The following is a 14,482-nucleotide window of genomic DNA, read 5'->3' on the forward strand; positions in this document are numbered from 1 at the left end:
TGATTATGTGAGAATTAAAGCTCCTGTAAGGAACTTTTGGTTTGTTGCGATTTTTGTGCCGATCTTTTTTTTTTTTTATCTCTTTTCTGATCTTTCCCTTTTCATAAAGACTGGAAAGTAGAGGTTTATGAGGAGAGCGCTGCCCTAAATCAGGCAGTCATATCACTTGTTATTGATCTTTTGCTGTGGGAAATGTGTTTTTTTATTTGTGCTATTAATCACATTTTCTGACACCTACCCAGCGGCACTATTTACAGGCATAACATTTTTTTTTTTTTTTTTAAATAATCCTTCTTCTTGCTAATGCTAGAATTAGCAAGAATTATAATTGCTTTTGAAGGTCCTATAGAGACGTTATCAGTATTAATTTCAGTCTGTTTCACAACCAGCAAAAAACTCTTCACAGGAGCTTTAAGCAAGTTGTCTTTAACACGTTTTGGTAAGCACCTTCCAAAGTTTCAAAAAAGTGCCTCAAAATGCTCTGTACACACTTCAATTGTCCTTTTTGAATTGCCCTTTTCATGTTTTGATGCATGTGTCCCCAATCCTTAACATTTAGATGCTCGATGGAAGGATCTCTTTGTGGCCAGTATGATGCAAAGCAGTGATTGACGTTTCCAACAATGTTTCATTTTGATGCATGTCAGTTTAGTTTTAACAAAGACCTCAAGAAACTAAAACTGGAGCTTAAAGGCCAGAAACAAGAACAGTTCTTTGTGGATTGTATATCCCTGATCTAAATATCCACTTTATATCATTCATACACACTCTTTACAAGATATTTTCTCATATACACATAGGACAATACCTGCTAAGTGAGGTTGAAACACAAGTTTACAGGTTAAACATACAGTTTTCTTTGTGTGTGTGTGTCTTTGTTTGTGTGTGTTTCGATGCACTTGTGTTCAGGTACATCTTTGCTACCACCGGCTATGGGATCGCTCTCCAGAAAGGCTCCTACTGGAAACGACAGGTGGATCTGGCCATCCTGGCCATCATCGGAGATGGTGAGAAACACGCTCCCCACACTGTTCTTGTACACACTAACCAAAGTGCTTGACACTCTCCATGAAGGCCAAGGGGGGGTTACGTTGCTCCTTGCCAGCTTTGTAACTCACGCACAATCTCTCACACACACATTCGCAAAACCTCTCCTGCCTTGTCTGCTGACAGCACAAAGGGAAAGCAGTGAAGTATAAATAGTCCTTTGATGTTATTCTGGACACAAAAGGCTGCTCTAAACAGAGGGCAGAGTGTGTAAGTTATTCTAATATATTCCTCTATGCAGCGCCAGATCTATGTGTGTGTTTGTGTGTGTTACTCTATCTGAATCACCACATTCCTTTATTACAGTAGCCTCAGAAAGTTCTTACATAAACAATTTTTCCCCAGTGCAAAACAGAGAAAAGGCAAGAAAGCATCTGGGTTTTTGGTGACAGATTCATTTACATTTTACATCGAGAGCGTTTTGCTGATGCAAGTGCTCACAGCCACTTACATTAAGTGCATTGAAGTTGATTAAATGAGCGCTGGTGTCACAATAATCCTCTCCAACCAAATCTTATCAGGGCTGCAGAGCATGCAGGCCGCACTCCATCTCATACTAGGGGTGCAGAATTTTTTCTGCAGAAAAGAAAATTCATCTCAGAGTTTATGTTTTGCTTTGTTTTTCTGTTGCATTCAATCATCCCATTCAATCATTTTATGCTCGCAGGTTTATAGCAGTGTCATTCATTGCAAACATGCTCTGTATTGCATTTTCACCATGCCAATAATTTCAATGCTGTTATACCTACTATAAAAGATGGTTGTGTAAAAGCAAAAGGAGAAAAGGTGAGCAGAGAACTGTGTGTGGGAACAGGAGACGGCAGAAAAGAAAGAGGAGAGACTACAAAGAAAGTGTGACAGAGGAGGGAAAAAGGGGGAACAGATGGATGGAGAATGTGATGAGAGACAGAAAAACAGAGACAAACAGAATGTGAGTGGCCAAAGAGAGGTCAGAGAAAGGACGAGGCAGGGAAAGAAGAGATGAGAGGACGATCGGGAGAGAGCGTGCGTGTCAGGTAAAAAGAGAGCGATGGGGAGTGAGAGGAGGGCTGGCCCGTGATAGATGACGGCGGCTAGGTGTCTTGGCAGATGTTACTTGATCGGACAGACACAATGTGGGTGGAGAGAGCATAAGGCTTTGCACGGGCAGAGAGAAGATACGTTCAGGGGAAATTGGAGGAAGGTGGAGAACAAATGGACAACCACAACGACAGGTTTTTTTTAAGTGCTCATTTGGGGAATTTATAGAAGTTTCCAGATTTGCCTACTTCCAGACATCTTGTTGTTTGTGCTAGTTTCTGATCAAATATATGCGTCTCGTAGAAAAACCAGTGGTACAAATTCATATATTCTGACGATGCAGGATGGTTTTAATCCATCACACCATTGAGTCAGGGTCAGGAACTACTCACTGCTCAACCATTTATGAGGGAGCCCTATTTCAGATAAGCACTCAACAGAGTGCTATCATTAGGTGACTGTACCGAACTGGGGATGGATCGAGTGTTTGTGGTTCACGACAATGTAATGGAGAACACAGAGTTCCCAAAAAGTTTAGTCGCTGCACTCACATATCTTAAAATAAATGTACAAGCTTCAAAGTAAACCCATTTTTAAAAGCCTCTAAAGTGAGGATAAAAGTTGTAGATACTTGTATTCCTGTGTTCCGAATGACTGCTCACCAGACTATTGCTTGAACCCGTCTGACTGCTGAAAAGAGAACAAAATTTGAATTTCAGCAGTACTTTCCCCTGAAGCAAGAGCAACTGTGCAGGGAGTCACGGCTCCCCGCAGCGTTCCCCTTGAATGCACTTGATTTAAAAATGAGCTAAAGTGATTGTTGATACCTAAGATTTTCATTTATTGCTGCCAATTCAGATCCCTAACGCCAAAAAAAAACAAAAAAAAAAACATGTTTGCAAATGTGAGAGTAGACAGATTCTCCTCAATTGTCCAAAAAGATCAATGACATCTAAATGAGTCTGGACCCTAAAGACATCCAGCTGACCAGCAGAAACACATTTGTCTTTCCTCAGTAGCAGCTTTAGTTATCCAACCCTGAGTGACAACGATTGGATTAGCCACACGCCAAATGTCACTGACTAAGCCTGAGAGGGAGAGGATGCGGCCCGAGAAAAGAGAGCACAGAGTGAGGAATGAGAAAAGATAAGGTCTTTGTTGCTTTCTGCCTTTCTTTCATTAACACTAAAGAAACAATCTGTTTGTCCTATCAGGCAACATGGAGGTGAATGGAAGACAAGTGCATGGCGATGCCACCGAAACCAAACCCTTAAAGAAAAATAAACAAGCATTCAACCTGTATGCTTTGACAAAGATGTTTAAAATCTAAATTAACACGTAATTCACTCAAATAGGGCCTATCCATTATACATTTCCCAAAATGGATCCACCACGTCTGCATTTAAAGTAGTACTTATAATTATCTCTCTTTGCAGATGATACCACCCTTTACATCAATGCATTGACACGAAATGGAAGCACCATATGAAACAATAGTTGTATGCGATTAGTTAAAGTTTCACAGGATCTGCAGGACGTTCTCACAATCTTTGGTAGCAAGCCGTCATTTAAATGCATTCTTCATAATGTAACATGGGGCAACAGTATAAACATATATCTACTTTTACAATTCTCTGGCTGCTCAAACTCCAATATGCCATTCAGTACAGTTCTGAGTCTCTCTGTGCGTCTTTGCTTTTCAGGTGAAATGGAAGAACTGGAGGCCCAGTGGCTGACAGGAATTTGTCACAACGAGAAGAACGAGGTAATGTCCAGTCAGCTGGATGTCGACAACATGGCTGGGGTCTTCTACATGCTGGCTACAGCAATGGGGCTCTCCCTCATCACATTCGTGTCTGAGCATCTCTTCTACTGGAGGCTCAGATACTGCTTCACTGGGGTCTGCACCGGCAAGCCGGGTCTTCTCTTCTCCATCAGTCGGGTAAGGACCAGTTTTTGTAGAGGTTTGTGTTTGCATGTGCCAGCATGTTCTAGCAGGGGTTTTTTTAGACTATATTGCGGTTTGGGTGAACATTAAAAGTGCTACAGCTTGTATTAAATTTTAAACACATACTTTGGAACAAATTTAAATTTGGCCCAGTTGTCAACTCAAAGAAACAGGCCATTAAGTGTTTGCACGCACATGTGAATGTGTGACCATGTGAACATGAACCCCGGGTGGTTAGGCTGGGTTAAGAGTGGTCATGTTTAAGGCTATAAGGTGCAATAAAGCACTGCCACTGTACTTGGGGCTAATGCTGTATTAATGGGGTCAAAAAGACAGGGCTTAGAGCAGAGCAAGCATGCACACATGCGCACACTCATGCAGAGAATTGAGCTACCACTGATGTAAGACACCGCATGAAACAAGGGGGAAGGAGGGAGGGCTGCACAATGTAGGATGAGAGGAGAGAATTGGGATAGGGGACGGGAGGGGGGGATCACGAGGCAGCCCTGAATATCGACAAAAATAGATTCTAATTGCAGCATGTTTTTGGATGAAATCAAGGCAAACCCACGCTAAATCAATCTATTCTCTTACATTCTTTTAAAAGGTCAGTATTCACCCTAGTTGTGTGTGAGAACAGAAGACATGGACGTGCATGCCTAAAAGCACTGCAGTGTCTCCTCGTTTTTTTAAAGGCAGAGTTTGACTCTGTTTTCAAAGTTAACAGAAGGGGGAAGAAAACTTTTAGACGACAAAGTGAGGTTCTTTGAAAAAAAAGCAGATATTTCAAAGACATTTTGAGGAGTGATTTAGGGCGAAAGACATTCTAATTTGTGCTGATACGCTTTACAAACTATGTGCTGAAAAAGCACTTTCAATTTAATTGCAGGATTAGTTTATATTTATTTTTAAGAACTAACGGTGGGTTTCAGTTAGGGTAGAGTTTGTGTAATGTCTGCTGTATATTATATTAGGGGGCTGGAGCTTATCCCAGCTGCTTGTGTTCTTTAAAACATAAAATGATAGCTCTATGTAGTTATTTTATTGACTGCTGTTAGTCCAAATGACCCCCCCCCCCCTCCTTTCACCACCACCCATCAGTAGTAGCAATGGTAATTTTTCCCGTTTAGTGTTGATTCTTCTCAAAGAATCCCTGAAATGCCTGAAGGCTTTGTGTCTATCGTTAAGAGAGACAGTGGCACCGGCAGGATTACATTTCATAGTACACACAAGAACCATTCCAGCGCGTGTAAGATACCTTTATCTTCTAGGTTCCCACACACACACGTGATCAGTGACTGAGCGAGCTAGAGGCAATAACGGGAAGAGCTGGTGTTGTATAGGTTGCCCACTAATACTACCTATACCGTTCTAAACTCTTTTAACCACAAGTACCAGACAACTGACCTTAAGAACAACCACCAGCTATATATTGGGAGCAATGTACTGTAGTATTACATACCATTAAAGCTATTCCCGAAAAAAGTAAAAGTCAGTATTGAGCCAGAATCATGCCTGTTACATATTGCCCTTTTTGGCTCATTACCCAATGTACAGAACTACACTTTCAAGTTGTGTTGATGGTGATAAAAGACCATTCACACTCAATCTCCTTTGATTTGCTGAGTCACTACCAATTAAATTCATTTCAATAAAACATACGGAGCGCAAATATTTTTGGTCATACTAGATAAGTAATCATAATTCTGCTTATCTCTCTCCATTTCTCTCCCAATCCCTCTTTATGTTTGATTCTCATTCCCTTGTTCCATTTTATCTCTTCTCTCGCCCACTCCTCCTACCCTGTCATTTTCTCCCTTTTTTATTTTTTTCTCCAACTTCCCTCCATCATTCCACATGTTCATCCATATGTCTCCATGCAGGGAATCTGGAGTTGCATCCATGGAGTCCATATTGACATGAAGAAAAAGACAGATCTGGACTTTAGCCCTCAGGACAAAATGCTTAAGCTCATTAAGTCAGCCAAACAGATGACTAACATGTCCAACCTGAGTGGCTCCCACATGAACTCCCCAAAACGCGAGTTCATGCACTCAGCTGGCCCAATGATTATGGACATGATGGCAGAGAAGGGCAACTTCATCTATGCTGACAACAGAAGCTATGCTCCCAAAGATATGATCTATGGGGACACTGGGGACTTGCAGTCTTATCTTGCTAGCCGCCACAAAGACCACCTTAACAACTACATCTTTCAGGGAGGACAGCATCCTCTGACCCTAAATGATGCCAATCCTAACACAGTAGAGGTAGCGGTGAGTGCTGACTCAGTCCAAACCAATGCCAAGCCACAACGGACCCTCTGGAAGAAGTCAGTGGACACTCTCCGTTCTGTGCCACCTGGACCTCCTCCGATGCCTGACATGCTGATGCCGGACCCACGAATGTCGATGAAGACTCAGCGCTACCTGCCTGAGGACGCAGCCCACTCAGACATCTCTGACTGCTCAAGCAGGGCAGCCTCCTACAAGGACCCAGAAAACAACAAGCACCTGAAGCCCAAGGACAACTTAAAAAAAAGATCAGTGAATTCAAAATACCCAAGGGACTGCAGTGAGGTGGAACTGTCCTACTTAAAGACTAAGCAGGTCAGCAGTGGAACCAACCAAACTGGAAGAGGAGTAGGAGAGAAAATCTACACTATTGACTCAGACCGAGAGCTGAGCCTGCATTCAGACCCTATTCACTACCGTGAGAGTCGTGGCCTTGCTGCCGATGACTTAGATTATCCCGAGATCTACTCAGACCACAGTGACAACTATAGAAAGTGTGAACAGCCCATAATTCATCTGAACTCCTCACCTTTGCATCACGGTGATTCAGATCTTCTACCAGACACATCTTACTCTAAACACTACAGCCTGAAAGACAAAAACCTTTCCCCACATGAGTCCATTGATCGCTATAAACAGACACACTGCCGTTCCTGCTTGTCAAAAGTGACGGCAAGCTACCCACAAGCAGGGTCGTACCCCCCTACTGTTGCACCCGCTGCACCTGCTGCCACACGCTCACCATATAATCGTTGTGAAGCATGCCTCCACACGGCCAATCTGTATGACATCAGTGAGGACCAGCTTCTCGCAGACTCCTTGGTCAGCCCCTCCTTGCACCACCAACAGCAGCAGCAAACAGATGATATGTTTGGTCTGTATTGGCCACAGACGGATGGGCCTCATGTCCAAAAGAGAAACCGCTTGAGGCTGAGTCGTCAGCATTCTTTTGACAACATTATGCTTGAAAAGCCCAAGGACGTTGACCTGGGGCGACCAGCACGCAGTGTCAGCCTCAAGGAGAAGGATCGCTTTCTGGACTCAACATCTGACTCCCACTATGCCAACCTCTTCGGCATGCGTCCCTACTCCGGCAGACTGTTTGGCACTGGGTCTAAATCAATGATGTTTAACCACAACCTGGAGGAAAGCAAAAGGAGCAAGTCCCTGTACCCAGCCCATGGCTCGGATAACCCTTTCCTCAGCCACTCGCTGAGGGATGACACCAGCAGCAGACTGGTTCATGGGCGTAGCTCCACTGATATTTACAAACAGCTGGCTGTGGCCTCACCTGTAGCTGTTCTTGGAGCTGCCCCCATCAAAACACGTAACGATGCGAACAATCTCCGCTCTTCCGTTAAATCCACCACTTCTTACTGCTCAAGGGATGGGCGGATAGCCAATGACATGTACAATAAAGAGCATGTGATGCCTTACTCAGCCAATAAGACTAGTGCATACCCAGCCCCTCGTGGCGTCCTAAACTCAGCCCAGTTCAGCAATAGACGGGTGTATAAAAAAATCCCCAGCCTGGAGTCAGATGTTTAGTTGATATAAGAAATATGTTCTCTCCTCTTTAATCCTCTCTGGGTTTGTATTATAATTTATCAACTATGTTATCCAACAATGGATGCCATAGCCACACTGCGTTTTTCTTCTTCTCTTTGACATTGTACTTCAAAAGAACTTGTGCCCATGGGTATGATGGTACTACTAGTATTACTCTCTTTGCAGATGATATCATCATTTTTGTCTATTCTCTACCATGTACCAATGAGTTGGCCGCAAGGCTGGCACTCTGCCATAAGGTATCCTGGTGTATAGGCGAGGGGAATCATTAACCCCTTGTGTGGTTAAAAGGGTGAAGGAAATTGTAAACCTTATGAATGGAGGACTTCTGCAGATGTTGTTGGACAGAGGCATTGGATGAGTGAAGAAGTGGCTCGTAGGATAGGAGAAAGTACATAAGAAGGGAATTAGAGGGACAGGAGATGACCTCTCTTTCAATCCCTCTTCTTTCTTTCTTTCTTTTTCCTTTCCACCTCCACTGTCAATATTTTGGCTCACTGGTTCACAAGAAGAGGCCTGACAGGGAGACCAGATGGGCACGTTTGATGTCCCAGCCAGACATGGAGGCATCCCAGGAGGGCAGAGGCGTCGCAGTGAGCTAGTCCAACGGTCTGCTACTTGTTAGCCTGACAAATCTGGCCTCTGAGACACCTGGCAGTGTAAGAGGAGAGAGAGGGAAAATATGATTGACTACATGGCAGAGGGGAGCCTCCAGTAGGTCTTGATAGAAAGGAATCAGTGGGCTTCTTAAAATGTGGTTTTATGTGGTAAGTCCAGGCTATGGGTCATGATAGTGATGAGAAGCTGAGAGTAATGTAGGTGCTATCAATGAATATTGTTTACAGACTGAAGGATAAAAAAGACAGACTGACAAAATAACAGATAGAAAAAGGAACGACAAGCAGGTAACCTGAGGCAGTTGAAGGGCATTTCATTTGTGGCTCTGCACATAGAAAATAATAGCAAAGTATTGCTTTTTTATTCTATTTAACTATAAGATTTATTAGGGATTCTGGCATCCGGATCCCCCTATGTAGGATTTTAGTGTTTGCTTATTTGGTAGCACAGTAGCCATTAGTTTTTAAATCCTCTCTCCCACATTTGCTTTTGAAAAAGCATAGCTTTCAGAAAAATAACATGAAGAGTAGTGGATTATTTTGCATGTGTTGATTTTTTCAGTGTCGGAGAAGACAAAATACACACAAATACACTTGCTGACACATATTTTACATGTTTTTTGAAAAGGGACTGTGTCTTGCAAGATTTGGTGGATGGATATTTGTACAATCGATCCTCTCTCCTTGACCTTTGTGCTTAGTAAAAAACAGTGTCATGCTGTGGCTCTTGCGAGAAAACAGTGGAAGGGAAGAGAGCAAAGAGGAGATAAACAAGGGAGAAAAGGATAAAATGACAACTGTGTCCATCACCTTATCGGATGTGGGTGGGCTGGGCACCGATGTATTTTTGTCTTTTGACCTCCTGTCACTGAAAAACAGGGTATTAGCTATATAAAAAAAACACTGACATTTCTTTCCTTCCTTCCTCCTTCCTTCTTCCCTTCCTTGGTCAACATGACACATCACTAGAGTGTTGGAAAACTTTAGAACTACACTTTATTTCTTTCAATTTTTGTAAAATTTAACTCTTGAGTGGTTGGTTAGAAAAGTACTAGCGATGCTACGCAGTATCCAACCAGAACAGTCTTGCAGTGGAATGAGTTAACAATTATTGGTCATCAATTACTGTTGACCCACAATCAACCAGGGCTCTTGAGGATCTGAGGACTACTTGAGACGGATCCCTTGTTTACCTTCATTGTGTTGTTTGGGTGGGGATGTGGGATGGGTTGGACTGGGCAAGATGGAGAGGAATGGAGCCAAGGAAGCTCCGCTGTTATGTGCTCATCAATCATGTATCCATCTTAGTGTGGAGTAAGTTGTGTGTGTGCATGGCAGAACTTTGGTAAGCTTGAAGTCTTAACCACCACAATTGCTTCCTAATCTGATTGTTTTTGCATAAGTATGTTTGATTATTTGTTTGTTTGTTCTTTTTAATAACACTTAGCAGGAAAGACTTGCACATGCACATACTTCCATGTACACTCGTGCCCACAAAAAAAAAAAAAAAACATGTTTTTTGTAGCATTATACTGTACAAATTGTACAGTCAACAGAAAAATCATGTATCCATCTTAAACTGGCTGGTTGATTTGCTTGATTGATTGGATTCACAAAGCCAAATTGTATCAAATAAAATACCTCAGGATGATTCTGTGCATTTTGGGGGAGCTTCAACCGTAGCAACAGGACATGATGTGGCGCAGATTTTTTTGTAGAAAAAAAAACTAAAAAGGGAAAAAAAAACAAAAAAAACAAGAACATGGTTTATAACGGCTGCAGTGCAGAATCAAACTTTTCTCCTTTTGATGTTTACCAGTCCTAGGTCTTCCAGTTCGGCTCTTTGTCCGAGCTCATGCAACCCATGTAAAGAGAGAAGAAGAGGAAGAGGAGGAGGGAAGGAAGGAAGGAAGGAAGGGATGGCGTTAGGGAGCTTAGATCGTTTTAGTTTTTTTGCTCAGTGGGGAGTGTTGTGTGAAGCTTCGTTCCTTTCCAAACTGAGCAGCCTTGACAAAATGGGAGGATGCTTATTAAACATCCACACCTGATAAGCTTCCCTTATGTGGAATATTCAAACAGGAATCTCTCTCTTTTTTTTCTTCTCCATGGCTTTTAATGGCAGTTGACTGCATTAGCCACTGTGTTTCAATCGAAAGCTCCGACTTTAACAACCGCGGTCATATCGCCCCTTTTGTACTCTTGGAATACTGCAGTGAACCTCTCCTAGCTTCCCAATCTGCCACCCTGATGTGACTGAAGAGCGACATTTGTCTTTTTTTGCATCTTATCTGCATATTTATTATTATCATATTTATCTTCACATGCTGCTTGCGTGAGCTGACAAGTGAACAATATGCACATGTAAAAAAAAAAAAAAAATATCAAACGGCACCCTCGCATTTTATGAACTCATGATGATTTGTTCTATTTGTTCTACTTTTACAGAACTGTCATGTAAACTGATGCTGTTTTATGTTCAAACACACACACACACACACACACACACACACACACACACATACACACTCAGACACACCCCTGTGATGACAACCCTGCTCTTTTTAATGACAAAAATGTATTTTAATTACATTTAATGATAAATAATGAGGTGATGGCATGCAACCCCAGATGTAACAATTTTAATGTTTTCTGTTTCTTTTTTCTTTTGTTAATTATTTTTGTTATGATGTTATGATCACTAATGCGTTGTAACCAGGTGTGAGTATATACATATTTGAGAGAAAAAAAAATTATCTATGTTGAACTCGATGAAGATGCTGCTGCTATTTGGGGGAGAAGGGGAGGACTTGACCCCCCAGTGCAACTTCCTCACTGGCTGACGGGTCACTATCAGGCCAGGTTCTGACCGGTGGGGTGGGCGGGGTCAGGGGGGTCAGGGCTTGGTTTCGGTAAGGCGGGACATCCTTGCTCTTCCTCCAATGGCAGGTGAGAATTACTGTATCACCAGCTCTGCTTCTCTCTTCCCTCTCCTTCATGTGTAGTCAGGACTTCAACTGTAAAGAAGATAAAAGGAAAAAAAAGGCAACCCTCTACTTTGAGTCTGCTATCCCTCCAAAGATACGAGACCTCTTTCTTTATGGTTTGCTGTAAGAATAGAGCTTTTTTTTTAAACTAATACTTCCTGAAAGACTTTTAAGGAACTATTTTGAATATATTTAGAAACAACACCTGTATACATCGCTTGTAAATTCATACTGGAATACATCATCATGGAGAATTATAAATGATAAAGAGTAAAAACAATATTTTTTGTGTGAATTTCACAGGAGCTCTTCTGTACAGTGGCACTGTTTCTCTCTCTCTCTCTCTCTCTTTCTATCTTTCTATCTCTCTTTCTCTCTCTCCCTCTCTCTGTAGAGCGACTAGAATAAAACTTCACCATTCACAAGGTTTGCTGTCCTGTCAAAATTTACAATATACACACCAGGCTCTGTGTCTGCCTCACCTCATAAGAAAGGAACCACTTTTATCAAGGTTATGCTGACGGATGATTTCACAGGAAATGAGAAGAAAAAGTGCTGCCGGATATTCCATTGACTACCTTTATTTTTTGCAGGTGGAGATATTGTTTTTTTTTTTTTTTTCTGTCCCTGGTCAAAAATCACAATCGGTACACATTCAGTGAGAAATATGATGTATTTATAATTAAGGGGGAAAAAGCCTACTTCTTGAATGCCATTAAAGTCATATTGTACCCACAGTTCTAAAATCACATGCGTCTTTTAACCTTTAAATTCTACATTTTAACAACTTTAAAACATTTGAATAATGAGACGTTTAAACCACTCTTTTTTTTTTTTTTTTAAAGTTGGATAGGTGTAAGTTTACTTTTCAAGAAAGGCATGAAAGCTGAAGAAATCCGAACAAATTCTGTAAAATTATGATTCATTTTGAATTGATTCTTTAATAATATTCAGCATTTCTTACGAAATATTACAACATCAATGTCTGAGAACTATGATCTAGTAATATTAGCATAATAGTATTTTTTTGGTCTGAAAATGATTATAGTGGTAATTCCTGTAATGCTCTGTGACAGTATTCCTACATGAAAGTGAAGCCACCCACATGGACTAGCACCAGCTGGACCTTCACAGACCATACTTCATTTTTCTCCCAAATGGCAATCAGGTGTTGAAAAATGAAGCCAATGCTACAGCGCAAAAAAGAAAAACACTGCAGTTCCTTGAGTGTCCACTTGAGGCTGGCAGCAAAAGCCTTGGAATCCCCATTAGGTCCCATATTGAATTGCCTATTTTTACAGCAGAAATTTAAAAAAAAGTTAACAGCCTGGTTTAAAAAGAAGAATCATATTTTTTTGGCTCTTTTCTTCATTCACAAAAACGAATATTTTTTTTATAACCCATCAGTTTTGATTTGAATACGTCTAAGAGCGCACACATTTGCAGGGGCTTGGCTAAGGTTACTGACAGGTGGGCGTGTTGAAGCTGTTTGCCAGGAGGCATAAGGCCCGCCTCATGTCCACCTCTCTGCCTGTTACTAGATTATTTGACAGTAAGATGGAGAAAGCATTTCAAATATGGTAACCACCATCTTTGGGCTAAAAAAACGCACCTCTTCAGAAGCCGATGGGTGACATAACAGATGTTATATAATCAACGGTTGCTCCGCTAGCACTGGATATCAATAATGTCCTGTGTCATCCATATTTATGTTGTATATTACAATATGACATGTTATTAGCCAACAGAGTTACTTGCTTAGCCAGTCATGTCCATTTACCAGTGACCACCTGAGAAGAGATGAATCAGTCAATTCTGGGCTTTTCATCATCAGGAGTATATTTTGATTATCTCAACCAAACCTCAACCTCTAACTGGGTTGGTTGTTTTTTTAATCTCATCTTAATAGATCAACAGCCAGTGGTTGTTTCATTGACACTTGGTAAAAGTGATGTTTTCTACATTTAGGTATCTTTTTGGCTATGCTGGATTTCTACATAAATAACTATAACACAGGTTATTCCACATTTATTTTTTGATCACATAATGCCGTATAACAGAAACCGATTGTCCTTTAATCACTGATGTTATTCAATGTGTCCGTCGAAATGCAATATGGACAAAATATTTCATTCATCTGTGTTTGGATTGAGCAAGTGTCATGACAGCTTTTGGTGCAGGTGTCAGTGAAGCCAGAGAGGCTGTGACCGCCTACTGACCTTGTACACTACTGTGTGTGTGTGTGTGTGTGTGTGTGTGTGTGTGTGTTTGTTAGTCTGTTTCAAAGAGCAACTAGAGACCATGTGGGCTACATTTACATTTACCATCTGCCACATTCCTTCTCCCCCTACTCCATGTTTTACACCGCTTTCGTTCCCCTTACTCATTATATTCCATCTGTTTTCCTCCCCTCAAAAACCACTCTGCTCTCTAACAATGACCTTTTTCTTCCTTTATAATCATCTTATTGCACATTTTCCAAACTTTGACCACCTCATCTCCATCTTTGTCTTCAATAAATACGAATCAAAGAACACTGGTCACTGCTGTCATTCATTTTTCGCAACTCCCTTTGAGTTTTGGGTGGGGGGTGGTTGGGGGGGGATATTGTTAGCACTTTTACCTTTGCAAATATGTTGGTCTGCATCTTTTGCATTGGGCTCAAATAGACTCAGAGGAGAGGAGCTCCTAGAGAATGGTCTCTGAAAACTGCCCAAACAACACTTCTCATGGGATAACCTGGTGTGTGCTGTTTGGTTTGTTTTGAAAACAATGCAAAAATGTATTAAGCGACAAATATTTTAAAACATAGACTTGACACTCAGCAAAATCATCCAACAGAAAAGACAATCAGATGCGCTAATAAACCCTCAGCTACATGGGCATATAGACGTGACGTTTACAATGGTGGCCTAAGACCCAGAGAACGCTGCTGAGGCTGGGTATGAGTGACAGGTTACCTTAAGAGTCACATTTCCGAGGTCTCAACACAATCCTGCTAGC

General features: G+C 41.5%; 1 protein-coding gene across 2 annotated transcripts in view; it reads left to right on the plus strand.

Moving 5' to 3' along the window:
• Positions 1-12,216, plus strand: part of grin2aa (glutamate receptor, ionotropic, N-methyl D-aspartate 2A, a) — a 140,099-nt gene extending 127,883 nt beyond the window's left edge. For both annotated transcript variants that reach the window (XM_061026927.1, XM_061026926.1), the window contains 3 exons: positions 910-1,007; positions 3,771-4,009; positions 5,899-12,216. In XM_061026927.1, the coding sequence (XP_060882910.1) occupies positions 910-1,007; positions 3,771-4,009; positions 5,899-7,857 (2,296 nt within the window). In that variant the 3' untranslated portion in view covers positions 7,858-12,216. The remainder of the gene's footprint in view (positions 1-909; positions 1,008-3,770; positions 4,010-5,898) is intronic.
• Positions 12,217-14,482: the final 2,266 nt, after the last annotated feature.

The sequence above is a fragment of the Labrus mixtus genome, chromosome 20 (assembly GCF_963584025.1).
Source record: "Labrus mixtus chromosome 20, fLabMix1.1, whole genome shotgun sequence".
Classification (NCBI taxonomy): Eukaryota; Metazoa; Chordata; class Actinopteri; order Labriformes; family Labridae; genus Labrus; species Labrus mixtus.